The 15,610-nt window shown below is 40.7% G+C and overlaps 1 protein-coding gene across 1 annotated transcript in view; it reads left to right on the forward strand.

The window, feature by feature from the left end:
• LOC122816787 (dynein axonemal heavy chain 8-like) overlaps positions 1-15,610 on the forward strand; it is a 9,517,065-nt gene that overhangs the window by 4,392,179 nt on the left and 5,109,276 nt on the right. The window contains 1 exon segment of the mRNA XM_044089814.1: positions 8,326-8,430. Within this exon segment, the coding sequence (XP_043945749.1) occupies positions 8,326-8,430 (105 nt within the window).

A 15,610-nucleotide genomic window follows, 5' to 3' on the forward strand; every position in this document is an offset into this window, starting at 1 on the left:
CTGCGCTTCAGCCTGGGAGACAGTCATTTCCAATTTTGTGCACTGCCCTTTGGTCTCACCACAGCCCCCAGGGTGTTCACCAAGTGTTTGGCAGTAGTGACTGCTCACCTGAGGAGTCTCGGATTCCAAGTGTTTCCCTATCTGGACGACTGGCTCCTGACTGCCACCACCAGGCATCTACTACTAGAGAACCTACAAGCCACCATCTCCTGGGTGCTTCCTGGGAATTACATTCAACTGGTCAAAGTCTGTCTTGCTGCCTTCTCAGCGCATAAGATTCATAGGAGCAGAGATAGACTCAAAATTAATGCGAATCTTCCTTCCTACCGAAAGGATACAAACATTACAAGGTCAAGTCCGAGCCCTGCTTCTAAGATCCAAAGCCCCAGCCAGGATGGTCCTGCAACTTTTAGGTTCAATGTCTGCCACGGTTCTCCTAGTTCCTCTGGCAAGATTGCACATGAGGATTCTTCAGTGGCTGTTATCGACACAATGGTCTTTTCAGGATCTCCCCCTCAATCATCATATACTGATTACAGAAACGTGCAAACGGGACCTCCGCTGGTGGCTTCTGCCATCCAATCTGAATCAGGGAAGACCTTTTGTTATACCCCCTCCGGTGGCCACCTTGACAACGGATGCCTCCCAGACAGGGTGGGGGGAGCATTGTCTGGGCAGGTCAGTTCAGGGTTCTTGGCTTCCAAATGAAACATTTCTCCATATCAATGTGTTGGAAATGAGGGCTGTACTTCTGTCCCTACAAGCCCTCCACAAGTTTCTCCCTCAAGGCATTATCGCTATCCACACAGACAACATGTCGGTGGTCTGGTATCTAAACAAACAAGGAGGGACCAGATCTTACCCCCTTTGCAGAGAGGCCATGAGGGTGTGGGAATGGGCAGTGGCTACCAACCGCTTCCTGGTAGCGACCCACATTCCAGGAAAATCCAGTGTATTGGCAGACAGACTGAGCAGGACTATTCTCTCTCCTCACGAGTGGTTCCTGAACGAAACAGTAGCAGCTCAGATTTTCAAAAGATAGGGGATTCCGTGCTGCGACCTGTTTGCAACACCACAAAACACGAAGTGCAAAAGGTTCTTTTCCTTGACCCCGCGTCAAGGGGAGGCAGCTACGGATGCTCTAGTCCAACCTTGGCCAACAGGACTGCTTTATGCTTTCCCTCCGGTTCCACTCCTCCCCAAAGTCATCCAGAAAGCTTCCCAATTGGGGTCCACAATGATTCTAATTGCTCTGGCCTCGTCAGGTATGGTTCCCCTACCTACAGAAATATACTCTGGACGGTCCTTGGTTTTTGGATCTAACTCCGGACCTTCTGGTTCATCAGTCGGGACAACAGCACCAGTCCCTTCACACTTTGAAATTAACAGCTTGGCTCCTCCACTTCCGACTTTAGTCAGAAATCACACCTTGGACCCGGAAGTTATTCACATTTTATCTTCAGCCCACAAACCCACCACTAAGAAATTGTATCACAGTAAGTGGAAGAGGTTTGCTACCTGGGCTCAACTCAGAGGCTTAGACCCTATTACTGCCCCAGTACCAGAGGTCTTGAAATTTTTAACATCCTTGTTTAATCAAGGATCTTCAGTCTCTACTATTAAAGTCCAACTAGCAGCTATCTCCAAATTTCACGAATCCATAGACCCACCGTTGATGAGCAGCAGATTATGTAAAACTTTCATGAAAGGTGCTGTGCTTTTAAGACCCCCAGTTTTTCATCCTGTGCCTCCGTGGGATCTTGATTTGGTACTTCGTGCCTTAACATCTTCCCCTTTTGAACCGGCTGCTACATGTGAGTTGAAATATCTGTCTTGGAAAACTGCCTTCTTAATTGCAATTACCTCTGCAAGAAGAGTTTCAGAACTTCAAGCCCTATCTATCAAACCACCGTACTTGATTTTTCACAAGGATAGAGTATCACTTAGGCCTAATCCATCTTTTGTTCCAAACGTTTGTTCTAATCTCTGTCTCCAACAATCTCTAGAGCTACCAGTTTTCTTTCCAAAATTTTCAAACAAAGCGGAATACACCTTGCATACATTGGATTTTCACAGGCAATTGCGCTTCTATCTAGACAGGACTCAACAAATTCGAAAAACAGATCAATTGTTTGTGTCCTTTTCAGATAATAAACTGGGTAAAACCATCACTAAAGCTACTATTGCCAAATGGATTAGAGATTGCATAACTCAGGCTTATTCCTCTTCAAATAAGCAACTTACAACATCTGTCAAAGCTCACTCTACTAGAGCTATGGCTACCTCTATTGCATTTCATTCCAAGCTCGCTATTTCTGAGATTTGTGCTGCGGCTACTTGGTCCAACCCGCACACTTTCATTTCCCACTATAAATTGGATGTGGCATCTAAAGGGCGAGCATCATTTGGTTCCACGGTACTCAGGAGTGTTTTCCAGTGAGCCACCCAGGATTTAGGTGCTAGGGACGCTGTCCCATCAGTCAGAATGTAGGCGAGATAGGATCACATAACATCTTTTAGTTATGTACTCACCATAACTTCAGATGTTTGGGATCCATCTCGCCTACATTCCTAATACCCACCCTCCTTCCCCCTGCCTTGGAGATCAGAAGAGATTGAACGGTTTGAGTTCTACTGTTTTTATCTTGTATCATCTGTCGATGTTATATAAGCAGTGCATGCGTGTGTGCATGTATGCGGACAAACTAGATCTGGGGGACTGGTAGTGGTGCATCCTGGGATATAGTAAGCTCAGCCAATAAGAGACTTTGCTCTTTGGCATAAGCGTGCCGAGTCGGAGCCGAGGATCGGCTCCGAACCCATCAGTCAGAATGTAGGCGAGATGGATCCCAAACATCTGAAGTTATGGTGAGTACATAACTAAAAGTTAACTGGCTTACTGCTTATGGCCATGCAGGTTCTGCCATCAAAACCTTGAATATAAGATTTCTTAAACAGATTTACAGGCAACTGTTTATTAGTGACTGAGACTGATGCCCCTATATCAAGCAGGACATCTTTCCATAATGACCCCTCCACCCATATGTCCACTAATGGGCGTCCGTCCTTTCCGCGTTTAAAATTGGTCAGAAAGATTACTTGGGTGTGGGGGGAGGGGCACACCCCTAATCAGAGTCACATTCATTCTGATCTACTTTCCTGGGTATATCTCTGATCACACAGACTGCATGTTCTGCTCCCTGTTGGTTGTTAGAATCTGCACTGTCTAATGTGCACTTTGTACTTTCTATTTCACGTTTTAATTATTGACTAGCACCATGTGAGGGATTATATGGTGTGTTTTCTGTGTATTCTACAGGATATACTTTATTTTTCTCTGAATCCTTGTGACTTTGAGTCTGTGACTGGTTATCCCGATGTATTGTCTTTTTTGTTTGATTTATTTCCCTATACTTGAGTTTGGAAGAAGCAGTATTGTCTGCATAGATACCTTTTTGGAATTGACTTTTATTCCATCTTTTGTAATACGGACAATCCTGTTTGATATGACCTATTTTTTACAAGTAAAACAAATTACCTGTCTTTCTGTGTTGCGCTGTGTCTCTGCCTGTAATGTGGTTGGAGCAGAGACTGCTCGTGTTTCCCCTGTACCTGTCCTTTCATCAGGCCATGTATTGTGTCCCCTTCCTTTTCCAATGAAATCTACATTTTGTTCTCCCTCTACGGCAAAAATGTTATGTGTATAAAGTTTGCCATCATCTCCCATTGTCTTACCTCTAATGAGTTTTTGAACTACTTCCTCTAGGGTTTTTGATCCTAAGCCATAAATATGTTTGATATCACCTGAGACTCCCTTTACCTGTTTCAAGAAGGAAAAATTACAGAACCAACTGATATTGCCAACATCCTGGCAGATCGGTTCAGTGCTAACTTTACCCCCCTGTCACCCCCTAAAGGGCCCATATCTATATAGGAAGAATTTAGAGTCCCTGTAATCACAACTATGCAGGTAAAAGCTGCACTCTCTAAAGCCAAAAACACAGCATCCATGGGACGGGGCAACATCCCAGGCTGCATTTTACATGAACTTCAGAATGAGCTGGCTCCCCACTTAAGCACCATGTTCAATAATAGCCTTGCATCAAGCTTTGTGCCCACTGAATGGCGCACAGCAACAGTTATCCCACTCCACAAAGGGGGAGCCACCACTGATCCCAGGAACTATCGACCTATTAGCCTGACGAGCCTGCTCTGCAAGGCAATGGAATGTATCATCATGGAACTCATAAACAAAGACATTGGTAACTTCCAAACTCTGGATCCCACCCAGTTCGGGTTTGTGAAAGGCAGATCATGCCTCCTGAACCTGATCGACTTCTTTGAGGCAGTCACCAAAGCCGTGGATGAGGGTTAGGTGGTTCACACAGCCTATCTTGACCTCGCCAAGGCTTTCAACACCATCCCCCATTCTGGAGATATAGCTAAACTCACTAAACTAGGTATAAATCCCTACGTCACAAGATGGGTTGCCAACTGGCTCACTGACAGAACCCACACTGTAAAAGTTGCAGACTCCAAATCTGACCTCAAGGCAGTGACAAGTGGAGTGCCACAGGTTTCCTTACTGGGACCTCTCCTGTTTGGTATCTACTTCTCTGAAGTACAGGCTAACACAGAAGGCCTCTGGCTGACAAAGTTCGCAGATGACTGCAAACTAGGAGCCATAGTCAAGTCCCCAAATGATGTGGACATCCTACAGAAGAGCCTCACTGAGACAGATGCCTGGTGTCAGAGCCAAGGCCTCAAGCTCAATGCCAAAAAGTGCAGTGTCATCCCCTTTGGTAAAAACTCTGTACCCATGAACTACCACATAGGCAGCAATCTACTTAACACCAAATGCGTGATAAGAGACCTTGGGACCCAGGTGGACAGTAGTTTCTCCTTTGATAATCACATTGCCACAGTAGTCAAGAAATCCTTCTACATGGCACACCTCATCATAAAAGGGTTCTCATCTTGGAAAAAAGAGGTCATTATTTCCCTCTACTCGTCACTCATTAGACCCATTTTAGAGTACAACGCCCCTTTTGGAATGTACCTCACAAGACATCTGCAGCAGCTGGAAAGGCCACAGAAGTACCTCACAAAGAGGATTACTGGCCTCAAGCAAATGCCCTACACTGACTGCCTCAAAAAAACTCCAGCTTTACTCCATAGCATATCGCCTACTCCGAGGTGATATCTGCCTAACATATAAAGCTATGTCAAACCCAGAGCTGTTGGACATGCTATACCTAAAGAAATCCCAATCCCTCCAAGCTGCACGCTCTAGGGACCTAAACCTTGTCACCACAATAAACAGGACATGCTGGAGACATTCAAATCACTCCTAGATACTGTCCAGGTGATAGACTACATTGGTGCAAGGATAGATACATTACGGTGCAAAATCTTCCTGACCTCGGAGAGAGTACAAAACCTGAGGATGCATGTCTCTCTAATCTACCATTCTCCTCTTCAAACAACAGAATCAGTGTTGAGGGCTGTAGGTTCAATGACGGCAACCATAACGCTTCTCCCGTGTGCCCAGTTATGTATGAGAATTCTACAGTGGACACTAGCTGTACAATGGTCCCTGTTGGAACTTCCGTTGTCATATCCGATACAACTCAGTTGAGTCTGTTGGTCATCCTCCATATTGTGAATGTGTTCTCTGGATATTTTGGAGGGATGACCCTTTGTTCCAGCCCCTGCCCAAGCCACAGTGACCACGGACGCCTCCCAATTCAGGTGGGGGGGCATTGTTCAGGCAGGACAGTCCAAGGCCTGTAGTCCCCTGTAGAGATCAGCTTGCACATAAACTTTCTAGAGATGAGGGCAGTCATTTTAGTGTTGGAGGCCCTTCATGCCTTTCTTCCTCTGGGAACCATTGCAATTCAGTCAGACAACATGTCAGTGGTCTGGTACATCAGCAAACATGGAGGGACCAAGTCTTACCCCTTTGTTGCGAGGCCATGAGAGTGTGGGAATGGGCCATCTCCACTGGTCGCTTTCTTATTGCAACCCACATACCGGAATGGTCCAACATTCTAGTGGACAGGTTAAGTTGGACTATTCTTATGCCTTACCGAGTGGTCGTTGAATCTTTCAGTAGCGGAACAGATCTTCCTCGAGTGGGGTCAGCCTTGCTGCAATCTCTTCGCATCTCCTTCCAACGCGAAGTGCAGCAAGTTTTTTGCTCTGAATCCCCTGCTGGGGTGTCCCACAGAGATGCTCTAGTTCATGCTTGGCCTCCCGGTCTTCTATATGCTTACCCTCCAGTACCTCTTATTCCGAGGTTTCTACAGAAAGCTTGTCAACTGGAGAGCAAAGTGATCCTTATTGCCCCATTTTGGCCCCGCCAGGTATGGTTTCCCTTCCTTTGGTCTCACCTTCTGGCTCCGCCTTGGATCTTGGATCCCGGATACCATTCAGAATCTGATTTCACACCCATCAGGGGTTCCCCATCCGAACCTGGGCAGAGCATGCTGCTGCAGTTCCCATGATTGCTAGGACTCCTGGATTATCCTCCTCAGTTAGGTCTATTTTAGTGGCTGCTCATAAATCTTCTACCAGGAAAGTTTATCTCAGTAAATGGAAAAGTTTTTTTCTTTTGGGCCTCTCAAAGGAGTTTAGACCCCTTCACGGCTCCTATTTCTGCCATTCTTGATTTTCTAGCTGACATTTTTCAACAAGGAGCTAGTTCCTCTACTGTTAAGGTTCAATTGGCTGCTATTAACCATTTTCATGTGGGTGAGAATTCTGCCTCTCTAGCCATCTCCAGGCTGTGTAAAGCCTCTATCAAAGGGACTTTTCTGTTACACTCTCTCCCGTCAAGGATCCTGTTCCTCCATGGGACCTTACTATGGTTCTTCAAGCTTTGGTCACTCCGCCTTTTGAACCCACTGCAACCACAGATCTAAAATTCTTATCTTGGAAAACAGCATTTCTGGTGGCTATTACCTCTGCAAAAAGGGTTTCAGAACTGCAGGCCTTGTCCGTCAAAGTTCCATATATGATTTTCCAGAAAGATAGGGTTTCCCTTCGGCCCAATCCATCCTTTCTTCCCAAGGTGGCGTCACCAGCTTATATCAATCAAACCATCAATTTACCAGTTTTCTTTCCAAATTTTGCTAACAAGATGGAATAAAAACTCCACCTGCTGGATGTTAGTAGACAACTGCGATTCTATTTACACAGGACAAAAAAGTTTCCGTAAATCCGATCATTTGTTTGTATCCTTCTATAAACTCTTTTTGGGTAAACCTATCTCCAAGATCACTATTGCTAGGTGGATTTCTTCATGCATCCTTCAGATCTATAAGAACAGAGGTATGTCTCCTCCTCGTCAGGTGAAAGCTCATTCCACTAGGTCCTTGGCTACGTCTGCGGCCTTTTGGTCTAGAGTCTCTTTGGATGATATTTGTTCTGCAGCTACTTGGTGCTCATCTCATACATTTATTTCTCATTACAAATTGGATTTGACTTCCAGAAGGAGAGCTTCCTGCAGTGCTCCGGAATTTCCTTCCATGAGGGCCACCCAGGGGTTTAGTAGCTGGGGACTCTGTCCCACAGGTTGAAGACCAAATGAAGTAAACTACTTCAGATAAAGAAGTTATGGACTCACCATAACATTCCATCTGAGTAGATCTACTTCATTTGTCTTCAACCGTCCCTCCCTCCTTCCCCCGAACCTTGTCATATGGACAGCCTTCGGGCTGCAGTTATAGGTCACAAGTATTTTTTCAGGTAGGGTTATCAGTATAAGAATCAGCAAACTCGATCTGTGGGGTTGAAAGGAAGTGGATGTGTATTATGGGTAAGGGGAGGAGCTTGGAGCTCAGAGTAGATGCTAGTAAGGTTGTTGGCTCGGATCCGATATGGATCCAGTATCCCACAGGTTGAAGACAATTGAAGTAGAACTACTCAGATGGAACTTTATGGTGAGTACATAGCTTCTGTTTTCCTCCTTTCTCCTAACAAATAAATTGGTATTTTTGGGCTGTAGCTTCATTTTCTTGAGAGATACGCAAGCTCTGAATTTTTGCACCCATACATCTACTTTTATGCCAGCACACTCTCTTGCCTTCTTGGATACATGGGCATGTGGAAGGTGCCCTAAAGCTTTAGATGCTGGCCAGACATCTGATCCTTGGCAGGGTAGATCTTAGCCAGTTTAAACTACTGCAACAGTGTTCTATTCGAGCGTTTACTGTTATGGTAAGTTTACATATACAGTCATACTTTCTTCTTCATGATGAGCATACGTTACTAATTTTGTCCCAACATAAAAGTATATTTTGATTGATTATTATGTCTTTTTAGGAAGCGTATGCTATTCTCAACAAGTTTGAAGTAGAAATAACAAAAGAAGAAACAGAAGGTGTTGATACACTCAGATATTCATTTAACAAGCTGCAAGCAAAAGCTGTGAGTATTAAATATGATTCACATTCTTTTGTTTAATAATAAATGAAGTAGCACAGTTCAGTTAAGCTATCGATGTGAGGACTATTTCACCAAACACAATCATATCATATTTCAAAAAAAAAAAAAAAAAACTAATGAGATGGAAACAGAGCTAATTTCAATCTCTCTTCTTTGTGGCTTTTTCAGACCACATTTCCTTATTTGGATCTGAAAATCCACACCACCTGGACAGCCAACTTGTACGGGTCTTCAACATTTTTCCCAGTATAATCTGCAATTAATGGTGCTAACAGAAGGTACACTATGATTCACATCCTAAGATCAGCCTCCTTTCCATAGCTGGATCATAGTCAAATGGGGCCCTAGTTGGGGTAACAGACGAGAACCCCCACAACAAATGTCTCTCTCCTCAGTTACAAAACAACAGTGCTCAAATTTCTCAATGTACAAACTATTTTATTCTTTATAGTTACAATGAATGTGTGTGAGTGGGGTCTATATTAGATCATCGAAGTGTTAATACTTCGAATGGTCTAATATCGACCCGAAAACAGCGACTGCTGAAAATAGCGAAGCTGCAGATAACCAAATTTTTTCCTAGGGAAAGAATTTGATTGTCCGTTTCTGTGGCTTCGCTATTTTCAGCACTGTGGTGTAAAGTTACGGGTTGGGTTCAGGTAAGTGTGCGATTGTGTGGACGTTAGGGTTAGGGCGGGGTATGTGAGTTAGGGTTAGGGCGCGGGTGAGGTGAGTGTGCGATAGTGATAGACTTTAGGATTAGGGCGGGGTATGTGAGTTAGGGAGCGGGTGAGGTGAGTGTGCGATAGTGACAGACTTTAGGGTTAGGGCGGTGAATGTGAGTTAGGGTTAGGGCGCGGGTGAGGTGAGTGTGCGATAGTGATAGACTTTAGGTTTAGAGCAGGGTATGTGAGATAGGGTTAGGACGCGGGTGAGGTGAGTGTGCGTTAGCGACGGACCTTAGGGTTAGGGCTTGGGTTAAGGACAGTGGATAGATAGTACTGTATGTGCAGATTAGTGTAGGGTTAGATGTAGGATTTTAAGTGTATGTGTGTGGATTGCTGTTTTTTTGGTATGCTTGTGTTGCGTGTGTGTTTCTCAGAACAGTGAATTTTTTTCCCCAAGGAAAAAATTAGCTGTTCTGAGCTTTTGATGTTTTTAGATTTCGTGGTTAGACGTTCGAGGTTGTTGTATTCGATGATGTGCTGTTTCACTGAACTGATATAGACCCATGTGTGTGTGTTTTATTACTGTGGGAGCTGTGAAATAAGACAGCTTTTCCATTTCACTGATTTTTTTAAAGTATTTTAGGAGAACTGTACTAGTATTAATATTATAAGGCTTGTGAGATAGAGGGTGTTGTAATCTGATGTTTTGTGTTTTGCTGTGACAGGGCTTACATCTACCTCATAATGCATTTATACGACATTAAGAGGGAAAGAAACACTAATGCCCTTTTTGAACATATTAAGGAGTTCCCTAGACATCATTTTAAATTTGTAGTGGTAGAACAGGTTGAGCAGTGCCTAAGGGGTAGACAATGACAGTTACATTTAGAGAGAAAGGAATTATTTTGACAGTTGCACTGGGGCTCATTTAGGTGGCTAGGACTGAATGAGCATGTTATCATTGCTGCATTTTTTAAATTAAAAGCTTTGGAAAGATGATGCCTTTACTGGATTTTTGTTCTTAAATAATTTTTGATAGAGATTACATAAAGTTAAATATACTTTCCCCAAAGCAATTAAATGTATGCTTCAATGCAAAGGCTGTGTGTTTCTTATTAATACAAGATTTTTGACTGGTAAAGCAAGGGTTAAACTTTTTACAAGATTTTGAAATAAATGTTGCTCTGTAAAAGCCGAAACTGCAAGGCTGAACCACATAAGACAGCTTGCTTAAGCAAGCATAAAAGCAGTTAAAAATAGGTAAGTAATAATGGCTATGTGTCTAACACCTGCGAAAATAAAACATGCTTAGTTAGCTTTACTGTAAATATGTTTGTCCAGTTTAGCTTGTTTTTGTGGGCTAGACATAAACTGTAAATGGCATCCTGTTATAATAATAATATTTGGGACATACAAAGAAGGAAGTTGCAACAGGGACTTTTTGTAAAGTCTTCAGATACAGCAAAGAAAAAAATAACCAAAGAAGGACATGGAACAGAAATCAATCATGCAAACCGTAAGGACATTGAAAAACAACATCTGTTGCTTTAAAAAGATAGAGACATCTTAATCCAGGGTGCATGGATTTTGAGAGACTAATTTTCTAGCCATGTTATAATAGAATTGAAATACCTCTGACAGTGTTAACTGCTTGGCAAGACTTTTGTTTGAATGCAGTAAATAACGGATACAGTAGTATGTTGTTAGTCTGGTCACTTGCTGACATTTCACAATAATTTAACAATTTTAAAGTATGTAATGAGTTTTTATGAATATTTAATACAACAAACATTTATTTATAGCATGAGTGCATTGGTTTTATATGTATACGTTTTTGATTTTTTTATGTTGATGTAACTTTAAGGCATAATTAATTTTGCCATATGACTTGAATTTAATGGGTATTTAATAAGTGTTTAAGCATGCAATTTTTATCTGAAGAAGTTCCACTTAGTATGGAACAAAAGTGCTTATGGTATGAATTTGATTTTTCTGAATAAATCGGTGTGCTGTGGACTGACTTGAGCAGGCTAGCTTCATTTTTGTTCATTTTTCCTGGGTTGTCAGTGTGGTTTTTATTGGTTTATTTTGGAAGCTATGGCTACGGAGGGACTGTCCAACTCACAGCAATTGTTTTCCAGTAGTGGTTCAATTGAGTTACGTAGAACTGTGGGCAACTTGACTGTTCTCATCCAAAAGTTAACTCAAAGATTGTATGAGAATGCCCCTATATGAAATGTGAATTTAAATAATTTGGACAATAAAGCAGTGGTGAATACTGGTAACAGTGGGTCAAATACTCATGGTTTGTCTTGACTACCTGTAGATCTTTCTAACAATCCGATGAGGTATTGGCCCTGGGTCAGTGATGTGCTGGTGCTGTATGATGGGTTAAAGAATGGCTTTAGTTTTGCCAGTGGATCACAGGATGGAACAAATAGTATTGCCTGGAAATTGGAGGAATTTGACTATAATCTCTTGAAGGTGAAAAAGCTTCAGTTGGAGAATGCCTCGCTGCTAGAATCTGTACGTGTTAAATGGGTTCTAAGAGACTAAGGATTTGGCATTTTCCATCAAGAGTAGAGAAGAACTGTACACTTCACTGCACTGTGAGCTTCTATTCCTATTTGATCAGCAGGGATGTGAATACATGGACCTCATAGTAAGACACAATGTAAAACTAATAGAGCAACTTACTGTGGAAGTAAGTAGATTGGATAATTTAATCAAGCAGGCTCTACAGTATGAAAATGTTAAAGCTGAGCACTCTCGTATCTTCAGCAGTATTTACCAATAACTGAGAAGATAAAATATATGAAACTTAACAAGTTGGAAAGGGACCAGGTGAAATATTTGGAAAATACTGCTTATCCTAATCCACTAGAGTCCCAGACCTGGGGAAGGAAGAACTTTAGGCAAAATAACACTGGTAATTCCTGTGGTCCCAATTATAGACCAATTAATAATAACAGCTTTAATGAACTGGGTGAGTTCATTGGTGAGCAAGGGCAGAATGCATCCAGCTTGCAGTATTTGAACAAAGCTCCTCAGATTTTCCACCACTGAGGAGATCCAAATGGCTAAAAAAATGGAACAACAGAGAGCAATGGCTACTCTCTGACACATACACACCCAACTCCAGGAACCAACCCAATCAATTTGGCTCCAAGGGCCACCCACAGGCCAATCAATCTGGCTGGTTGAAACAGGGCTGGAGGAAATGAATGTAGCTGCAAAAGAAGATTTAGGAGCATTAACAGCAGTCTTTCAGGTTTCACCTCCATTGTATGAACATCCAACTGAACTTGTTGGTATTCAAAGGAACTATTTGGGACATGCAATGCTTCTGGAAGAAAATTTCTCGGAGTGAGTATTTAAGTATTGAAACTGTTAGGACATAAAACCTTTAAATGAACAATCTGGGACTGTATTCAAACTATTTGCTCAGATGTTTCTCGAGATCGAACATTAATTGAAGAAAGTATTATTGTTCATGCTAGTGATGAAGTAAGTAAATTTAGACTGGTTTTAAATACCAAAGGTGATTTTTAAGGTGTATAATTACACCAAACTTGACTTAGATGTTTCTTTTGCCATCTTGTTCTCTAAAGGTTTAATGTTTGTTCCTGCTAGGAGGGCTAGTATGCCCGCGCTTTTGGTTGATTTTAAAATGTTTTTACGTTCATTGAATTTTAGTATTATGTTTGATGGAAATTTCTCCGATAGCAATGTATTAAGAGTTGCTAGTACTTTTCATTTCACACAGCTCTGACTGTTTTTGAGAGGATTTAAAAAATTGATTTGCGGAATTTTTTATGGAAAAGAGTGGTTCCTAAGAACTGTAATATTTTGAGAGATGAATTAGGAATGATTGAATTTTTGAAAACACAAAAGATTAGAATTATGAAGCCAGAAAAGGGGGAGGGGTGGTTATTATGGAAAATTTTGATTATGCTTTGAAAATGAAGGCGATTTTAAATGGTGAAGCTTACAAAGAGTAAGCAGGAACGAGTTAAATATTGAGTACCATAGGATAAGGAAAACTTAAGGGCTTGTTTACTGACGGGCAAATTTTAATGGATGAATTTAATTCCCTGTTCTTCTGACTATGTTCGGAATTCCCAAACTACATAAAGATATTCAAAATCCCCCCATGCGGCCAATAGTCAGTTGTAGTTGATTACTTGTTCATGTGCCAGATTCCTTGATAGTAATTTAAAACATCTATTGGTAGATGAAAACCAGCTTTGCAGGGATTCATTACAATTTTTGGAGAAAATTAATGAATTAGAATTTAATGTAGATGACACGCTAATTACCATTGATGTAAAGGACCTATATATTTCTATTCCACATGAACAGGGTGTGTTATGGTTTACTGAATATCTTCTGAGAAGGGGAATTGAACAGGATTGGATTAATTTGTATAAAGAGCTCCTAGAGTTAGTTCTAAGGAACAGTTTTATTTTCTTTAAAGGGCAAATCTTTCTCCAAAAGGAAAGGGTAGCAACGGGTTTTCCCTGTGGTTCCCTCTTCACCAACATTGTAATGTATGTTAATTGTTCAAATTTTGCAAAGCATTTTAGACTATACCTCCATTATCTGGATAATACATTATTATGTGGCAAGGGAATAAGGAGGTTATTCCTATTTTTATTGAATACATTAATGGTTGCACTAAATTTCTAGTTTTTACACATCAGATTGATGACCAAAATATTTCCTACCTTGATGTGTTTTCCTCCAGTATTTGCAGAAAACCTCCTTATCCAAATAGCTTTCTTCGTTTTTCCAGCTCATACCTCTTCTATCTATCAAAACAGGGGATAGTCAAAGGCCAACTGGTTAGAACAGTATGCATGACAACTCAAGATGATCACTTTGAGGAAAAATGTTTTACTTTAAAAGGCATATTTTTGAAAAGGGGTTACCCCACTTCTTTGATTGATGAAATAGTCTCGGAAGTTAAGAAGGAAAGAGAGATTGGGTATTTTTTACCATTGTTGAGAGATGGGGGCTATAGTGCTAATGCAGCTATAAAAACTTGGACTAAAAGAGTAGAAAGTATTTGTTGCAATAATTCTTTTATTTCCACTTTTACCCTAGAAAGTGGAATTGTTAAAAATACCATTAAGAAGAATTGAGAGATGTTACAGAAAGACATTAACATTTGTATGAAGCTTGGTGACGAACCTCAGTTTGTCTTTAAAAGAAGAAAAAAATGTAAAAGCATTTTTGAGGGAGGTTTTAGAACATTGACTCGTAATCCCTAAATGCAAAAATGTGGTAGGTATAACTACTCTAAGTACATTCTAGTAGGACATCAGTTTAATATTTGCGGTTTTCATTTTACATAAAGAAGCAATTTGTAACAGTACTGGCATGGTGTATGCAACTTTATGCCAGGAATGCATCTGTTTTTATATTGGGCAAACAGAAAGAAAGCTGCATGAGCATATCTACGAGCATTTATTTGACATTAATAGGGAAAGAAACACTAATGCCCTTTTTAAACATATTAAGGAGTTCCCTAGACATAATTTTAAATTTGTAGTGGTAGACCAGGTTGAACAGTGCCTAAGAGGTGGACCTTGGCAATTACATTTGGAGAGAAGGGAATTATTTTGGCAATTGCACTGGAGTTCATATAGGTGGCCAGGACTGAATGAGCATGTTTCCATTGCTCCAGTTTTAAAATTAAAAGCCTTGTAATTATGGTGCCTTTAGTGGATTTTTGTTCTTAAACAATTTTAAAGTATGTAATGATTTTTATGAATATTTAATACAACAAACACTTATTAACTTATATAATGAGTGCTTTGCTTTTGTATATATATACATTTTTGATTTTTATGTTGATGTAACTTTAAGGCATAATTAATTTTGGCATGCGACTTGAATTTAATGGGTATTTAATAAGTATTTAAGCATATGATTTTTATCTGAAGAAGTTCCACTTAGTATGGAATGAAAGCGCTTATGGTTTGAATTTGATTTTTCTGAATAAATTGGTGTGCTGTGGACTGACTTGAGCGGACTAGCTTCATTTTTGTTGGCTTTTCCTGGTTTGTCGATGTGATGTTTTAACAAATAATAAATAAACAAATACATGTATATGCAAACCACCTAATACTATATTCAGTTAAAATACAGAATTTTTAAACTGCCAGGTTCATATGTTAAAGTTATTACATCTTGTGATGTTGTGAGGTGTTGCCAGCTACGCCATGAGAAGTAGGGCAGTGAATGTGTAACATATGCTAGCACAGCTAGATGGAATTTTGTAAAGAATTATATGTCATTTATATATCAAACTGATTTATACAGATATTGGTGTTGAAAAACATATTTGTAAAGCTGCTTGTGTTAAACATGTACAAACAGTGTGTCTTGCTAGACAGAAAAAGAAATACACTTGTATGTCAGAATTGTATTATAATTATTGAAATTAATATTGCAACAGAGGATACTGGAAGAGAAGAGGTTAAACCCTA

This window comes from Protopterus annectens, chromosome 1.part1, assembly GCF_019279795.1.
Source record: "Protopterus annectens isolate FY-2018-M chromosome 1.part1, PAN1.0, whole genome shotgun sequence".
Lineage (NCBI taxonomy): Eukaryota > Metazoa > Chordata > Ceratodontiformes > Protopteridae > Protopterus > Protopterus annectens.